Genomic DNA, 18,471 nt, shown 5'->3' with positions numbered 1-18,471 from the left:
CTCAGGTTGTTTTTTCCATGTAAGAAATTTTTTTATTTGCTCTGTTTTTATAGCTTCGTCATCACCTCCCTATCTCACCCTTCTGACTTCATCACCACCCCACATCATTATTATTATTTTATATACGTACATTATTTTATATACATATATATATTGATGTATCTATCTATCTTTCTTCTTCTCTTTCATTCACATGTATCCAAATTCAAACAAACCCCAGTTGACCCATCAGCCTTTTTCCCCCAAAAATCTTGCCCCTTTTTTTTTTCTTTCACAATCTTGCATGTTTATACCCACATAATTGATAATACCATTTTACACTAGTTTGATCAAAAGCTTTAATCTTGATACATAATCTGTTCTGGGTGAATCTTATATTTAACACCCACAAGCCATTTACTCTTTCTTAATCAAAAGATCGAATCTTGAATCATAAAGCTTCAATCTTGACTCATAAGGCTTGAATCTTGATGGATAATAGAACTGGCGTTTCTGATTCAGCTGATATTATAAGTGGAAGTAGTGGCATATCATATTTAGGTACAACTACTATTGAATCATCCCCTGATATTGGTTCTTTGAATAAGTTGTCAGAAACCCTAGAATCTCTCTTGTTAGAACCTACTAATTCATATTCAGATGCCAAGATTATACTTTCCAGTGGCCGGGAAATCGTGGTCCACCGGTGTATCCTATCGAGTCGGAGCCCCTTTTTCAAGAGCAAGTTTGGTGATAATAATGTGAAGTTGAAATTGAAGGAGTTAGCTTGTGATTATGAAATTGGATTCGAGTCATTGTTTAGTGTTTTAAAGTATATATATAGTGGTAAGATTAAAGGTTTGCCTAAAGATATCTGTGTTTGTGTTGATGAAGAATGTTCGCATGAAGCTTGCCGGCCTGCCATCGATTTTGTGGTGGAGGTTATGTATGCCTTTCATGTTTTTCAGATTCCTGAAATGGTTGATCTCTGGCAGGTAGCTTAACCACTACTTTCATATTGTAAATTTTGTACTTGCGTTATCCGATTTTTGGTTAAACTAGAACCTTGTTTTAAGAATCTCTATGTCGATTTTATTGTTAATTTTTTTTAGTGCCTAGTTTCAAGATTCATTTTTTAGATGTATAATATTGAATAATCAAAATCAGATAATAAACGTAGTGCAAGGAGATAGAGTTTGGATGTGCCCATGCTGCTTATAGTTGTAATAAGCGAAACCTTAGGTACTTATAGGAGGTTTTCTATCAGAGGCACATACAAATTTTGTACTAAATGGGACTAGAATTCATAACCTCCTGGTTGTTGGGTCACCTAGATGCCTAGAATGCTGCTTGACCGAATGCCCTTTGGTAATGTAAGTGTATACAAAATTTACTCTATAATTTTGTTTATCAACGATTAGTATGTGGTTGAGATCATATTTAAATGTGCTTATGTTAGCTGTAGTTGTGATAAATACAACTTCATTAAATGAGGATATAAGAATTTTACTCAAGCGTAGTCACAGATTATGTTAGCTGTAGTAATTTCTATAGATACAACCAATTCATAGTCAGATTATGATAAGCAATAGTAAGTTACTAAATTGGTCATTGCGACTTCATATCATAATATAGAGATAACTTGCTTTCGATAAGCACATACAAGCATCCTTGTAATCCCGTAATAAATTATTTTCATAGGGCACAATGGCACATGGACACCAACCCTTTTGTAGTATTGTGAATCTCAGTTTTCCCAATAATTTATAATTAGAAGGTTCAATGTTATTTTAGCTGTTCAAAAAAAGTAAGTTCAGTGTTATATTTACTAATAATGGTTACTATCTCCCTCATTGATGATATATAGAGGCGCCTACTAGACATTCTTGATAAGGCTTCAGCGGATGACATTCTAGTGATTCTATCAGTTGCAAACACTTGTGGGAAATCATGTGAAGAACTTCTTTCCAAATGTATCGATATTTTGGTCAGATCTAGTGTTGACTTTGTAACTCTGGATAAAGCTTTACCAGAACATATAGTAAAACAAATTATGGATTCCCGTTTTAACCTTGGTTTGGACAAGCCTGGAAGCAGTAGTTTTCCTGACAAGCATATAAAACGGGTCCACAGAGCTCTCGATTCAGACGATGTTGAATTAGTCACAATGTTACTTAGAGAGGGCCATACAACTTTGGATGGTTCTTGTGCTCTTCACTATGCTGTTGCATATGCTGATGCTAAAACAACCACCGAATTGCTTGATTTGGCACTTGCTGATGTGAATCATAAAAACTCAAGGGGTTTTTCTGTGCTCCATGTTGCTGCAATTAGAAAAGAACCTAATATTATAGTATCTCTTCTCACAAAGGGGGCCCGTCCTGCTGATCTTACCCCGGATGGCAGAAAAGCTCTTCAGATTTCAAAGAGACTCACTAGAGCGGTTGACTATTACAAATCAACTGAGGAAAGTAAAGAATGTTCTAAAGGTCGTTTGTGTATTGAGATATTGGAACAAGCTGAAAGGAGAAACCCATTGTTAGGAGAGGCTTCTGCCTCTCTTGCGATGGCGGGAGATGATTTACGTGTAAAGTTGTTGTATCTTGAAAATAGAGGTATTGAACTGAGAAGTGGCCTACTTGAGTACTAACAGTAAACTTGTGGGTTTGTCATCCTAATTCCTAATATATGCATAACAGATAGTTGGAGGTAGCAGAATGGGTGGGTTGGGTAGCAGGTCAAATGAGTAACTTTTGCTACTGGTCAAAGCGGGATGGGTTGGCCCAAAACACTTGTGGTTCATATATATGTACAAGTATTTAGTCTCGGTTATAATTATAGTAAATAAGTTTAATATTATTTGTAAACCTGATTCGACAAATAGAATGATTTAGGATTTGGGAGGTTTTATGAAGTAATAGTATACTTTAGATAATTTTCACCAAGTTTCTTTTGACTCTCTTTTTACTCATCTGACCGTTTAGAGAATGTAACCTGACTCGACCCGGCCATAATCAAATGGGTTGAAATTGCCACCACAGAACAAAACTAAAGCTTTTTAAACATGTCTATTAACCACACAGATACGACTGCTGATACATATTTTACGAATTTCAGTTGCACTGGCGAGCCTTCTGTTTCCCATGGAAGCTAAGGTTGCGATGGAGATTGCTCATGTTGATGGCACTTCTGAATTTACATTAGAAAATGTATACTCTCAAAATTTGGCTAACGCACAGAAAACAATGGATTTGAATGATGCGCCTTTCTTGATCAGAGAGGAGCATCTGGATAGGTTAAGAGCACTATCAAAAACAGGTAAACATGTACCTCATTTAGCTTTGGCTTGGAATTTTAATGGTGTGTTTTTCTGCTAACTGAGTTTACACAAAATTCTGAAACACCTTTACGTTTTTATGAAAGAAATGAACCCGTATGCAGACCTTTGTGCTTAGTCTGACATCCCTGTGTGAGTTATCACTGACTTATAATGCTATACATGTAGCCCTAACTCCCATTTCTGATCATTGACTATGCATTAAGATAATGAATATGGAAGGTTTGGGCCACCTGACCCTGGTAATATGAGATTTAACAAGTTAGGTCCTAAATTTTAGGATATAATGTTTACAAGTTGGATCCGGCTACATTCTCAAGATCTCTATAGGTCCTCTTTATGGATATGTGACAGTTGTAGTTACAAGCAGGGCAGTGCATGGTTAACTAAAAAATGCTAACTTATTATGACATCTTATATACTGCTCAGAAATCTTGAATTTTACACAAGACTATTCTTTCTTTTAAATTTGTATCGCTACTTCATTTGTGCCTTCAAGGATGGGCTCTCTTATCCATATTTCCTGGGCCTTGCTTGGGCTTATGAAGTTGTTTCTTCTGGGTATCTATTGTGTAAGGCTGTCATGATAAACTGATTGAATGATATTAAAGTGCGGATCCACATTGAATTTAGTTCAGTTCACCGAGAATTTCTTTACGTGTATATTTTTAGATCTTCCTCCGTCCCAAAACCATTGTCGACCTTACTATATTAATGTGTCAAATTTATTGTTCACTTCTAATAATGGCTAGATAATTTTGGTCAAGTTTCCCATGATACCCCTAGATATGATTATTATTATTATTATGACAAGGCTCAAATGAAGCATTTAATGGGTATATCGAGAATAAAAAGGTTAACTTATTTATTTCAGGAAAAGTGGGCTGCAATAGTTATCATTTTTCTGAAGTATGTGTTTTTGTCTAGTGAACAATAATTTTGGAACAGATGGAGTATGCTTTTTCTGTAAGCCTGTTGATTTTGATTTGTCTAAAGTGGTACACAAGTAGACGAGTAATATATCTTTTTTGACCCCGCTTGAAAAGTTTTACATCTCCACCTTCGCTATTATTGATTAGCCTGGAATATGTATGTATATTCCGTCAACTAAACTTCTCACGGGTCTAGTCGTTCTCATACGAATCTTGTTGCTACATTTAGACCTTATTGCGCGATTCGCCTTTCATTTTGCTATGGTAGTCATCGAAAGCCCTGGATCAGACACTCTTCACCTAACAGCCGACATATGTTCTTTTTGACATAACTATAGATTAATAGGAATTATGGAACATCACGCATATCTGTTTAATAGTATATCTAATCCCAATGTTAACGAATATTTCTAACTCATCATTTGTTGGTTACATGAACAGTGGAACTAGGGAAACGTTTTTTTCCTCGGTGTTCAGAGGTGCTAAATAAAATAGTTGACCCAGAAGCATATTCATGGAAAAACACACCAGAAGAGCGGGAATCAAAGAAGCAAAAGTATCAAGAAGCTCTAGACAAAGCTTTCAACGAAGACAAAGAAGAATTCGACAAGTGCTATGCGATCTCATCATCATCTTCATCCACATCTGGTGTGGTCAATCCGCAAGTCCCTCAGTTTACTTTTCAAAAATAGTGATCCCCTTTTTTCCCCTCATGAACAGGGGTGACAACCTTTTTACCCACAAAAATAGTAACCCTTCTTTTGCATTACAACTGTAATATTGTATAATGTAATCACAAATGATCGACTTCTTTTGATAGCTTTATAACATAGGAAATTATAGTTTGTGATTGTCACAAACTGCACCTTTTTTCGTTTATTCTTGTGGCCGTGTTGCGGGCTTGTTTATATAAATATGAGAAATATATATATTTTATTATAGATTCATTAACCCCATCTTCCATGTTGATGAGCTGAGCTACTGGTACACCCTTAAAGCATCATTTAGTTGGTAGCAAATACTTGTATACTATAGCATGCTACTTTCTCCCAATTAGAACTTCTTTCCAGATATAAAAAGTTAAAGGCATGGCCCATTAACTACCTAAGCCATTGCTATTGCTAGTTTACAATTTTTGAGCGACTTTTTTTTATACCTAGCTAGCTATACCCGTCGTCTATCATTACAAAATAAAACGGTCTATAATATTCTCTTCTCTTTATACCTTTTCCAGTAAGGATTGAACATATTGTCGACACTGACAATTGATGGACTCTTGTAATATATGGATGGATGGATGTGTGCATTGCAATATTTTATGACCAGTTTTAAATTTGGAAGATAAATTAACCATGTAGCAATAATTCAATTTTTGGGTGAATGTCTCTCTATCTCATGAAATGGGAGAAGTTTTTTCTTTTTACAAATAATGTTGATGAGAGCGAACGTCCATTAAGACTATTAAAACTATATAATGTTTAATAGAAGTGAGCAACAAATTCATTTTTCAAGTAACCTTAAATTTGAAAATATACAAGAAAATCATATAATTACAGTCGCAAAGTTATGTGGCGGTCAAAAATGACCATGATAACCTCACAGTATCTATAAAACTCGTGATTTTTAGTATTAATTTTTATTTATTTACTGAGTTTAAAGGTAATTGACAAACCCATAAAATATGTACTAAAATTTCATGTCTTTGTTAGTTCTAGACTCAAAATCCCGGCTCCTTATAGTTATACGATTTACTATAAGTAGCATAATACAACTCTATTATTTTATGCACGTACCATTGTTTCACAATTTCTTTTTAGTTTGGGTCCTACATAAACATATATCATATCACCATATTAGTAGTTCCAATGAGCATGATAATTATTGATGAGAGTTTTGTGCTTTTGTTTTGTATTTGGAGACAAGATCTAGATGTATCTATAATGGAGTTTAGCATCTTAAAAGTGACCCAAAGTAAGTATATAATATGACTTAATTATCTTAATCATCCAATCAAACCGCACAAAGATTATGGATCCAAATTTTCCACGTCTTTCACTTCTCTCCAATCCTCCTGAAGTTTCTTTATTTTTTACATCCTTGTTTAAAAATATATTTAATATTTAATTTCTTTAATATTATTATAAATAAGATATAACTGTTTATGTTTGACTAATTTTCAAGATGTTTTGGAAGTACATATATTTTTTTAAAGTTGTTTCAATTATATAAGTAAAATTAGAGCAATTTTAGCCCTTTGAATAAAATTCAAAGATCTAAAATTAAATAGTTATATTTGAATTTTAATTATTAATTTTAATATAATAATAATGTAAGATAATCCGATCTTAATTAAATAGTTCGACATATATATATATATATATTCTTTCTATCTTGCTTGGTTACCGGTCTTTCTGTCTTTAAAGAGATTGGTTTCTGTCCTTTTTTTGGTATCGCTCTAATAGGTCTAAGCTATATATATATATATATATATATATATATATATATATATTTGAAGAATAAAACTACAAATTGCGTCAACCTGGTCTACAACTTTTGCATGAATCATTTTCTTGTGAAAAAATAACAGAAATCATATATTTTTGGAGATAAAATCATATTGAGTAGTTTTTTAACGTCTTTAGTGAAAAAGAGCTATTATTTTCTCGCGAGAGGGATGATTTAAAGAGATGGCTTTTGTTAGTTACTCCTTGATGATGATTCATACAAAACCTGTGGACCATAAAACTGAATGACGGGTAGTGTTTCTTTGAGAAATATGTTACGTTGTGATGTTAGATATTATCATATCACAAAAGACACATGAATTTTGCTCCTCTCAACAAGAAAAGAAAGAAAAAATCACAAAAGAAAATGTATAAAACCTAAATTCTCATAAATTGAATGTAACACCAGACGTTTTCTACGTGTTTTGTAGATCATTGGTTACATGATAACTTAGTATGGTACGTTGAAAACTACCAGCATTGTGCCGGCGCAATGCGACGGTGATTGTGACGGCGATGGTGTGGTGGTGAAGGCAACATCCAGTGGTGTAAATGATTGATGTAAAAATAATTAATGTAAAGTGTTAATTGTGATATATATTTTAAAAAATACTTGATTGCTTGGCTTAGCTTATTTGAAAACGTACTAGCTAATTTGAGTTTGGTTTTTCTTAGACCGAAAGAGTACCCGCGTGTTTTAGCGATACATTGTATTTTTTTTCTATTTGTGTAAGGAATGATAAGTATTCACATTCATGTTAGGAATGATAACGATTTGCATATATGGTTTCGTTCTATATCATTTCAACCAAGGATATTCTTTTGACTTCTATAAACATAGCAATTAACAAATGGAAAAGTTGGATTGCAAAATTTCGACAGAAAAGTAGGATTGCAAATTTTACATCAGTGAAACTTTTAACAAATGAAAAAATTGGTTTGCAAGTTTTTGAGACATTCAATAAAACGATAGTTATATCGCAAATTTTACATTAGTGAAAAAAAAACAACATTGTTCCCTAAGCATAACTTCACGGACATGGATTCACAGTTAAAGAAAAGAGGAAAATGTGAAAAGTGTTTGAAAATACAAATTAAGTCAAAAAATGCTTAATTTTTAAAATCCACTTTGCTATATAAGATTATAAAGAAGTCTATTTTTGTGGCTTATTTATTACTTCTAAGCTTATATTAATGCAACTTTAAATAACAATAAACTTATAAAAGATACAAACCATAGGCTTATCAAAAAGCATAAGCTTATTTATTACAGTATTTTTAAGCTTATTGTTTCAAATACTTATAAGTTATAATATCCTCAATATTTACAAATTCTACCTTCAATTATTAAGATAATTACATTAGTATTTTTAAGCTTAATTGTTTGAAATACTTATAAGTTATAACGAGCATAATACCCGCACGTTGCGGCGAAATTTTGTTTTTGTAGTGACAATTTGTTATAAGGGTAGATACGGTAATTCAGTGTTGTAATGTACGGAAGACCATTTTGAGAACCATATATGTAGTGAAAGAGGTTTTTTGGAAGAAAAAAAAAGTATGCTTAATTTTTTAAGACATACCATAAATAAAACTTCAAATGCTTTATATGGGAGTATAGATATAGATATAGATATCCTCAATATTTACAAACTTTCTATATCAATAAGATACACCCACAGTCATCGCCACCACCAATTACCGTCACCGCCGTGCGCTTACATTACTCATTGCTACTACACCACCGCTTGACGGCCATATGACTATAAATTAAACATAATCCTTTCTCAAATAATGAACGAACCCCTCACTTTTACACTTTGACTTCTACATTACTCTCTTTTACATCAATAACTTATACTACTCACAGCTGTTGTCACCACTCATTTATTAGTGCCACCGTTGCTACATCGCACGAGCATCCGTTTAGTTCCTAACTTAATTCAATAACCTATAAAGATTACAAATACAGCAGAGCTCAAATCCGTAAAGGGCTACATTTTCATATAATCATATTACTGTTGCTCCTATATATATAGAGTATAGAATAAACTATAGATGAGAGTACCTAATTAAGAAACTAGAAAAAGATCATCATTCTACTACCACAAGATGAACCATAAAACAAACTTAACAAGTACAAGCATATATATATATATATATATATGTACAGCATTAGTCTACTTCTATGTTTTGCATACTGTACTACATATAGTCACCATCCTATCGACACCGGCCTGAATGCCAAAAGATGTGGATAACCGAACAGAATGGTGTTAGTTCGATCAACGGCACGTAAAGATCCATCTATGTATTGGCAAAGATTGTATATATGAAATTAGAATGGATCATATATAAGCTTCCTACACTTTCGGAATCAGTTCTTCCCATTCTTGGAGAAAGGTTTCTGATTGATCCTTGCCCGTTTCTTCATCAGTACTGTCTCCGCCGACTATCAGTTCATCTGCCATTAGTTTCTCCCACAAGATGAAGCTTTCGGAATTATAATTATCTGGACTGCTGCTGTTCAATAATCCAGATTTCTGATCACTAGACATTTGCTCGTGATCAAGTGGGCTTACAGCCGATTCATCAGAAGAAAACATGGTGGTATCCGGTTCAACCATATTCCAAATCTGTTGGACATTATGGTTGAGTTCGTCATCAGCATTAATAACCTCGTTCAGCATTTGCTCCGTTTTACGTTTTTTGCCCATTTGTACCCTGCCCCTTTCTTGTTTTTGCGCTAGATGCTGCAAAAGCTGAACAAAAACCGGATTTCTGAAGGCTTTAGACATGAATAGTAACAACTGTTGTTGCTTGAATTCCATTCGTAGCATGCGTTCCTGGACGTTTTCCAGATGCTTATCGGTGTTCTCTTGTTGCTGTTTCATTGTCAAGATCTCTTGTTTAAGCGCATTTCTGTCTTTTTTTAGTACTTGGAGCTCGGTTGCCATAGTAGGGTTTGTTTGATGACGATGATGAGCACAACTAGCTGATGATTGTTTAAATTCCGCTTGTTTTTGCATTACTAATTGATGTGTCTGGTTTGTCCTCCTCTTGATGTCTCTCAACAAATGCTTCTTCCCCTTTTGAAACAACTCGTTTGCAAATTCCCATCTATCCGGATCGATTTTCTTGAACCTCTACATATATATGATCAACAATATTTCAAGTCAATAAAAGTTTATCTATTTTATCATAATTAACCTATGATCAACGCACTAATAATATTCCACATTCACACTCGAAAACCATCACACAATTAGTATGGCAGATTAAAATTTGTACGCAACAATTAATGCTTAAAAATTTATTAAGATGTTTAGTGCATGTATGCTAATGTTGTGTGTATATATAATGAAATTTCAAATTCCCCAGATTTGAATTATCCGGGTATACATGACAACCATATAAGTTGTCACAAGTAAGTTTTAATTGGTTGGGTACATTCAATAACCAAGATTTGAAAGTTCACTATGAACTTGAATTATCTGGGTATACATGAATTATCTGGGTATACATGACAACCATATAAGTTGTCACAAGTAAGTTTTAATTGGTTGGGCACATCCAATAACCAAGATTTGAAAGTTCACTATGAACTAACATTATACAAGATCTTTTCATAACATAAATATAGATACATCCAATCCCTAAATGTGTATATATACATATCAAGTGAAATTCATTAAACTATTTTATAAATTAAATTGGTTTTGATTTACATAGATATATATTCTCACCTAATTAAACTTAGATATATATATATATAATTCCATATATCCTAAAGCATGCTTAATTTAAGGATTTAAGGGTATTGATTTTATGTTTATAAAACTTGTATTTTGAAGATATATGCAAGTTTCCTTTTATTTTATTGAACCAAACACAAAATGTTTATACAAATTAACAGGGCTTCCTCTATCCCAATTTAAATGTCTTATTTTGACTTGTCAAGTCTTTCGTTCATAACTTTGACCGTAAATAATTTTATTTGTGTTATATAGTATTTGATAAATACATTTAAAACCCTATCCAATCATATATATATTATATCAAATATTATATAACATGAGCAAAAATATTGACGGTCAAAGTTAAGGTTAAGCACAAAAGACCCAAAATGTCAAACCATGACATTTAAATTGGAACGGAGGAGTAATCAAATTGATAATAATAAAATATATTTTCTAATTTAAAGAAAAAAACTGAAGACAATTATTCAAGATTATTATTAGTATAGTAGCTAGGCTTACATAAGTATTGAGTTGACGAACAAAGCTAGAGAAGTTATTATGCTTAAATCTTTGTGGCAAAAGGTGGGTAGAAAACTTATGGGGATCCCAAAGAATGAAACTTTTCTTCGAATCACTCCATGATATGATGGAATCTGTTTTCGGGTCATCCACCATGTCGAATGTTTTCTTCAGAAACGGTGGAGGTCCGCCGTCTCTCAGCCCTTCTATCGGCTTAGGTGCCCATTTCGACGACAAGCCGCCGCGGCCGCCCCCAAGAAAATCATCATCATGATCATGATCATCAAAAATCAATATGGGTTCTTCTTTAATATTATGATCAAAACCACAACCCATCATCATCATCATGTCGTCTTCGTCTTCTTCTTCTTTGATTGTCAACAACAAATCTTGATCGGCACCATCATTATTATTGCCACCGTAGTAGTAGTCAAGCTTAATTGGAGTGGGTTCTTTTACTACTGCCATATATATTTGTGTGTGTGTTTTGGTGCCGCTAGCTAGCTAAGTGTTATTCTTCTTTCAAACTCTTTTTAAATTAGATTTATCACTTCAATCCATTATTTTATATCAAAAAAACTTTTGAAAGAACCAATAATTATTTATTTCCAATATTTTTTATTCTTATGAACTTTTAACTAGATTAAATCAAAAATGTTTTTATAAGTTTGTGAAAAACATTGTTGGGATATGAAATATATATGGTTTGAAAATGAAACTTCCTTTAAAAATAATAGAAAAAACATATTTTTCATAAAACTTAAAATGGTAAAATGAAAATGGTTAAAAGATAGATAGACTTTAACTAAATAGCGGTGGTTTGAAAAAAAGTGTATGAGAGAGACATAACGAGGTGTCGAAAGGCTTGTGGAGATGTCGCCATATGTATAGTCCATATTTGAGACATGTGTGTCTACTACGTGGACCTGCTTAATCAACGTCTCTATCACTTTTTCTTTTTTTTTCAAAACATGCACTTTGGACCCCTCGCGTTGGTTCACATCATATTTTTAGAAAAAATATAATCTTTATAAGGAATTGGAATATGAAAGAATATAATTTAACGGAATGTTTTTGATTTTTTAAAAACTGTAAGTGACAGAACCTTCCTTCATTCCCAAAGAATGGAGATTTTTCTTTTCTTTGAACAAATAAACGCACTAAAAATGTAATTCAATTCTAATTCAATCAAATTCCATCAAATTCTATGAAACAAACACGACCTTAGTGTATTAAAAAAATACATAATGAAGGATTATTTTTATAAACTTTCTTTTTAACAACAATTATTTTTATATAACTAGATACCCGCGTGATCCGACAACAATAATGACGGTGTCATTGTAGTGATTAACGGTGGCAAGAGCGAATAGTATAATTGAATTATTTAAAGAAAATTGATGTCACGATTAATGAAGATGTATTAAATAAAATAATAATAATTAATACATTAATGATATACTGGTCTATAACTTTTCAATATCTAAAAATAAGAGTAGAATAAAATTTTTTTTTTTCTTGAGAATGGTTCAAGCCTATTGCCAAACGCAACATTAAAAATAAATAATCCGATGTATAAACCTCTAACATCAAGTCTTTTTGTGTCAATAATGATAAACGGAAATAATATGTGAACACAATAGCCATCTCAACCTTGGATGCATTTTTTTGTAAATAAAAGCCAGAGTCGTCTCATGGATTTCAAGTGTCCGACTCGATAACATAAAATGGTGCCTGCATAACACCAACATATTTTATTAGCTAATTGAAAGATAGTAAATATTTATAAAAATATGAAAACAAGTAAATATTTATAAAAATATGAAAACAATTGTAGCAATAGGATACATCACCAGTTTAGTGGTTTATCATTTCTACATGGCTTGTTCCGTAAATGAAAAACTTATACTCGTACTATTATTATCGAGATGGGAATATGAGATGATTAATATAATACGAGTAATAATTTAGTAAATAGCAATAATAATATACTCGTAGAAGTTAAGTCGACTACTCTAATAAGGCAATTATATGAATTTAGGGGAATGATTAATCTCTTAATTCATTAGTCTAATAATCATTCTTATTAATTGGATGATGATATGTGGAAATTCAATGGGAAAATTAAAAAAAAAAAGTTAAATCTATTTGTTAATTCTTAAGCTTTTAAGAGGATTTTTAAGCTAATGTTAAAAAGATCAATCATTTTGCATAAATTTATTCTTATTGGACTTTGCACTACACATTAGTATTGACAGCAAATATATAGGCGTCATTTAAAAATTTGGTGCCCATAAACAGTAAGGGCGAGTTTGGTTCATATAATGTTTTTGGAAGGAATGAAATCTATCAACAGAATTAGAATGTAAAGGAATGGAATTTGACGGAATGTTTTTGATTTTTTGTAAATTCAAGTGTCTAAAGGAATGAATTCCTTTCTCTATCCATAAAGAATAGAGATTCCATCAAAGAATGAAATGTTTACATTCTTACAGAATGAGATTACTTTTTCTTTAAACACACTAAGAAATAAAAAAAAATGTGACCTTGGTGTCCAACTCAATTGAGCCGTCCGAACTTGTTTAACACCGGGCTTGATTTAAAACCCACTAAACGTGACCTTGGTGTCCAACTCAATTCCCCACTCGATGGCTCAATTGGATAAGAGGTATTCTGCTCTCTACCCGATCAACGGTTCTTGTCAATGGTTGCCCCACAGCTGAATTTAATTGTGAACGCGGTGTACCACAAGGCGACCCTCTTTCACCTTTCATCTTCATAATTGCTATGGAAGCATTCTCCACTTCTCTTCACCGGGCTGTGAGAATTGGTCTTATTTCAGGTATTCAGCTTCCAAACTATGGGCCAAATATCTCTCATCTCTTATATGCAGATGATGCGATCATACTGGGTTCTTGGTCCACCACCCATTTAGCCAATATTACCAGAATCATGCGGTGTTTCCACCTCGTGTCCGGCCTAAAGATCAATTTTCACAAATCTTGCTTTTATGGCATCGGACTTTCACAAGCACAAACTGAAGCCTCCACAATATACTCAAATGCAAACCTGGTTACTTCCCAATTACACATCTTGGACTCATTGTCGGAGCTAATATGAACCGTAAAAGCAATTGGACAACTGTTATCCAAACCTTTGAAAACCGATTGTCAAATTGGAAAGCCGCCACCCTCTCGATTGGTGGAAGAATCACCCTCATCCGCTCTGTGCTTGACAGCCTTCCTACGTACTATCTTTCGCTTTATAAGGCACCGGTTAGTGTTCTTGCTAAACTTGAGAAAATTCGTAAAAGTTTCTTTGGGGGGGGGGGGGGGGGGGGGGGGGCACGTCCACATCAAAAAAAATACCTTGGGTCTCTTGGGAAATTGTCACTGCCCCTTTGGATTCGGGTGGGTTAGGGTTGGGTTGTCTTCTTTCTAAAAACCTGTCTCTTCTTGCTAAATGGTGGTGGCGCTTCCGTATGGAACCAAACTCCTTACGGGGACGTACTATCACCTCCATCCACTTTTCACAAAAGAATTGCTCATTCATCCCTCACAAGACCGGTTTGGTGGGAGCATGGTACAACATTGCCAAACTAAGCTCCCACCTCGATCCTTTTAATGTTTCTTTGCAAAGATTGTTTTCAGGTGTTGTAGGAAATGGTAGATCAATACGATTCTGGATAGACTCGTGGCAAGGTAACGAGCCTTTAAGCAACACATTCCCCGATCTCTTCAAACTTGAAAAAAGGAAAGGATGTGTTATCAAAGATCGTCTCACTGGAAATGGACACTTCTCACAATGGGAATGGAATTGGGTCAGACCGCCAACAACAACAGAAGAAACCCATCTATTCATCGAGTTGCTATCAAGAATCCAAGATATCCATCTGACAGACATAGACGACTCGTGGACATGGAGCTATAATCCTTCAGAACCATTCACTGTCAAATGAATGAAAAACTGCCTTAACCAAGCAAAGTATGGACCGAAACCATGGTGCTTCCCATGGAACAGACTTGCCCCATTGAAGACCAATATTCTCGGCTGGAAACTGGAAAGGAATCGACTTCCAACGAAAGATTTGCTGATCAAAAAGAACATACCCATTCAGAACCCCGAATGCCCATTGTGCAATGCTAGTGAAGAATCAACACACCACTTATTCCTCAAATGCCCTTTTGCAGATGAACTATGGAAATTCCTCCTATCCTGTTGCAAAATTCCGCTGATGAAACCATCCAAGATCAGAACTTTACTTGAAATACACAAGGAACCAATAATCGGCCCCAAAAGATCCAAGATTTTCAATCTGATCATCCAAACTTTCATCTGGACGATTTGGAGAATTCGAAATGAAAAGCTTTCAATAACAAAACTCCCTCAATCCACTATGCCACCAGGGAATTCAAGTCGATAAGCTACCATTGGTTATCAAATAGATCGAAATCGAACCGAATTGAATGGCAAAAATGGAATAGCTTTAATTTTTAGTTGTAACTTGCTTTGTAATCCCAAACCTTGTATTTACTAGCATCTTGCTGGTTTTCCTTTATTAATAAAGATGGATGTTAAAAAAAAAAAAAAAAATTTTCCTAACAAATAAACAAAACCGTCCGACCCAAAAGTCCAAACCCACAAGTTTTTTCTGAAATCAACAAAATCCTAGAAAACCCAAAAACCCTTTATTTCTTGACTTCTTTTCTTCCCTAGCACACAGATAGAGAGTGAATTAAGCAGAGAAGATGGTGGTTAGGCTAAGATTGGCGCGGTTAGGATGCCGAAACAGACCCTTTTACAGAGTAATGGCAGCAGATAGCAGATCCCCCAGAGACGGTAAACATATTGAAGTTTTGGGTTATTATAATCCTTTACCAGGTACTCGTATTATTTTGTTATATATATATATATATCTATTTTTATTCAAGATTAATTTTTTATGTATCAAAATGTCAAGATCTACAAAACCTGGCTGTTTGGAGACTTCAGTTTACAATTTGTTTGTAATTTATGTTTTGTAATGAGGAATTTTCAAGCTTTTCGGGACTACAAAATTTGGGGTTCTATATGTTATTTTTAATTAATGGTCTACATCCCGTATTGCACTGCCCTACCCTGTTCGTTTGTGAGATAGGATAGGGGTATGATGTTTTGATAGAAAAAAAAAAGCGTAGTCCACTTGTGTATTAACTCAGCTTAAAGGTGTAGGGATATGAAATGATGACATGAGTGACTGTCTAGAATGCGAATAACAAAGATGCGGATCTTTTACATTCATTTCTGTTTGTATTATGGTCATTGAGCTTAATCTTATGAGTTTTCTGGTAGCTACATGCTTTAGTTTTATGCTTTGTTGACCGCCAAAGAGAGAATAAGTATAGTTCCAGTATGATTGATGAGGTTTTGACTTTCGGTGATGAGTGAAAAAAATGATTATTTATTGCGACTTGCAAGCTATCTTTTTTATTAATGATTTATAAGCTAGAAATTTTTTACTACTAAGAGGGTGTTTAGGATTGTGTCAATGGGTAGGTTATCTGATTATGGTGTTTGCAAGCCACAAATAGTCCGAAAATAGTGTTTCACAAACCATCTGAAAAAGTGATTATTTTCATTTTTTGTAGAAAGGGAACACACTTTTGAACAACTAGTCTGAGACATGCCTTATGAAAACGTTGTTTTGCAGGCGTGATATCAATTCCATAATAAAACATCGTCTAGGTGATGGTGTCTAGATGTGTGTTTGGTGCTTATGTTATAGCCTCTTTGGGTTGTTTGAAATGTATGACCAATTCTGGTTCTTTAGATAATGATAGATAAAAAATAACAATAGGACTCCTAGATTTGGTGATGCTGACTGGGAACTGATTATTGTAACTTGAGAACTCGGGATAGTGGGTAGGTCCAGGGTAACTTGTGCAAATACACAGCTAGCTATTCAAAAAAAAAAAGAAGAAGAAGAAGAAAAGATAGACATTCATAGTTAAATCCCAAACTCCCCCCTTAGGAACTAGCTGACTTTTACTCCTGTTATGTTTGTTAATTAAGTCACTGATACATGGCTTTCTAATTGCTGGTTGACTGACTGGTTAATGCAGCTCAAGATGGCGGCAAACGAATGGGTCTTAATTTCGATCGTGTGAAGTAAGTATTTTGTTTATAGTTTTCCAATGCAGTTTGTTTATCATTTGCTGGATTATAATTGACACCATCTACATTCAAGATGTTTGAAGTGTTTCGTTTGTGCACTATAGTTGCAGAAGCACATTTTCGGTAAAACACTACAAATGGCTTCCTTGTGATGAAACAGTAACTTCAATGGATGGCTTGCTGATACTTGTTTGATGGAACTCTATGTGAAATTAGCAAATAAACAAAAATAAAAACTACACACATAAAATGGGAACATAGACTTCTTTTGTGGTACATATGTCGACATCATGTTTTTTTCTGAGAGTGTTACTTTCCTTAGATTATATAGGTAATATCGAACAAATATGCTTTCTTGGTTAGTAAACGATTGTAGATTTTCTAGTTTCAGATCCTATCTTTCGTTTCTTAATAAGACCAAAAGTGGTGCTTCTAGCTCCAATGTGGGATGATAGTTGATCAAAAATGTAAGACAGTTTAGTCTTAGCAAATGACCAGTTAATCAAGTTGATATTCTACTTTATTGTTATTGCCCTTCAGATGAAAAATAAAATAATATACTTTCATGTACAGGTTATTAGGTTAACTCTTGAGGTAAACGGGTAAAATTTTCTCTTTATTATTCGACTAGCATAAGATGATTTCTAAGAGAAACAAAGAAATTTGGTAATAATAGGGTGGCAAAATACATGGATTACAAATTTTAGAAGTGATAGGAGTTGTTATTTTTTACTGCTTACATTTAACGTATTTTATTATGCAGATATTGGCTATCAGTTGGTGCACAACCTTCGGATCCAGTGCAGCGTCTTCTATTCAGGGCAGGGTTGCTACCACCACCACCCATGGTTGCAATGGGACGGAAAGGTGGGCCTCGTGACACACGTCCAGTGGATCCCTTGACTGGACGAGTCATGACGCCTGAACAACCTACTAAAGCTAGTAAGGAATCTGTAGATGAACAACCATGAATGACTAAACATTGGTCTTGGGAATCTGCAGTGCTGGGGCTGGTCTTTTTAGGTAAAGTTTAGAACTAGGCATAATTTCCCAGTGATAATGAGAATCTACGTTACTATAATCTCATTGGCTGTTTCTGCTATTAATGTAGCAAGTTTCTGTAATGACTTGGTGCATCTTTGATGCTATAGATTGGCATGATAAATTTATGGCGTGTAAAAGAAAGTTGTTTTCTGAACATGGGTTGAATACCATTTAGTATTTCTGTGAAAACAATTATTTGGTATCCATCAAACCATTGATATATCGTGCTGCAAGTTGTAGGCACGTTTATGCACACTGAGCAT

General features: G+C 34.0%; 3 protein-coding genes across 3 annotated transcripts; 2 read left to right on the top strand and 1 right to left on the bottom strand.

Moving 5' to 3' along the window:
• Window positions 1–149: 149 nt before the first annotated feature.
• Window positions 150–5,195, top strand: LOC122598347 (BTB/POZ domain and ankyrin repeat-containing protein NPR1). The gene is made up of 4 exons (XM_043770937.1): window positions 150–974; window positions 1,847–2,594; window positions 3,097–3,297; window positions 4,690–5,195. The coding sequence occupies exons 1-4, from the start codon at window positions 471–473 to the stop codon at window positions 4,938–4,940; spliced, it is 1,704 nt and encodes a 567-aa protein (XP_043626872.1). The 5' UTR covers window positions 150–470; the 3' UTR covers window positions 4,941–5,195.
• Window positions 5,196–8,875: 3,680 nt separating this feature from the next.
• LOC122598469 (heat shock factor protein HSF30-like) lies at window positions 8,876–11,546 on the bottom strand. Its single transcript, XM_043771063.1, has 2 exons — window positions 11,012–11,546; window positions 8,876–9,898 (listed from the first exon to the last, which is right to left on the bottom strand). Exons 1-2 carry the CDS (start codon window positions 11,477–11,479, stop codon window positions 9,116–9,118), a joined length of 1,251 nt encoding a protein of 416 aa, XP_043626998.1. The 5' UTR covers window positions 11,480–11,546; the 3' UTR covers window positions 8,876–9,115.
• A 4,059-nt stretch (window positions 11,547–15,605) lies between these two features.
• On the top strand, window positions 15,606–18,362 carry LOC122595326 (30S ribosomal protein S16-2, chloroplastic/mitochondrial). The gene is made up of 3 exons (XM_043767670.1): window positions 15,606–15,892; window positions 17,113–17,158; window positions 17,928–18,362. The coding sequence occupies exons 1-3, from the start codon at window positions 15,760–15,762 to the stop codon at window positions 18,133–18,135; spliced, it is 387 nt and encodes a 128-aa protein (XP_043623605.1). The 5' UTR covers window positions 15,606–15,759; the 3' UTR covers window positions 18,136–18,362.
• The last annotated feature ends 109 nt before the right edge of the window (window positions 18,363–18,471 follow it).

The sequence above is a fragment of the Erigeron canadensis genome, chromosome 4 (genome assembly GCF_010389155.1).
Source record: "Erigeron canadensis isolate Cc75 chromosome 4, C_canadensis_v1, whole genome shotgun sequence".
NCBI classification, from domain to species: Eukaryota; Viridiplantae; Streptophyta; class Magnoliopsida; order Asterales; family Asteraceae; genus Erigeron; species Erigeron canadensis.
Note: the sequence above shows the minus strand (reverse complement) of the source record. Positions and strands in the feature narration are given on the sequence as shown.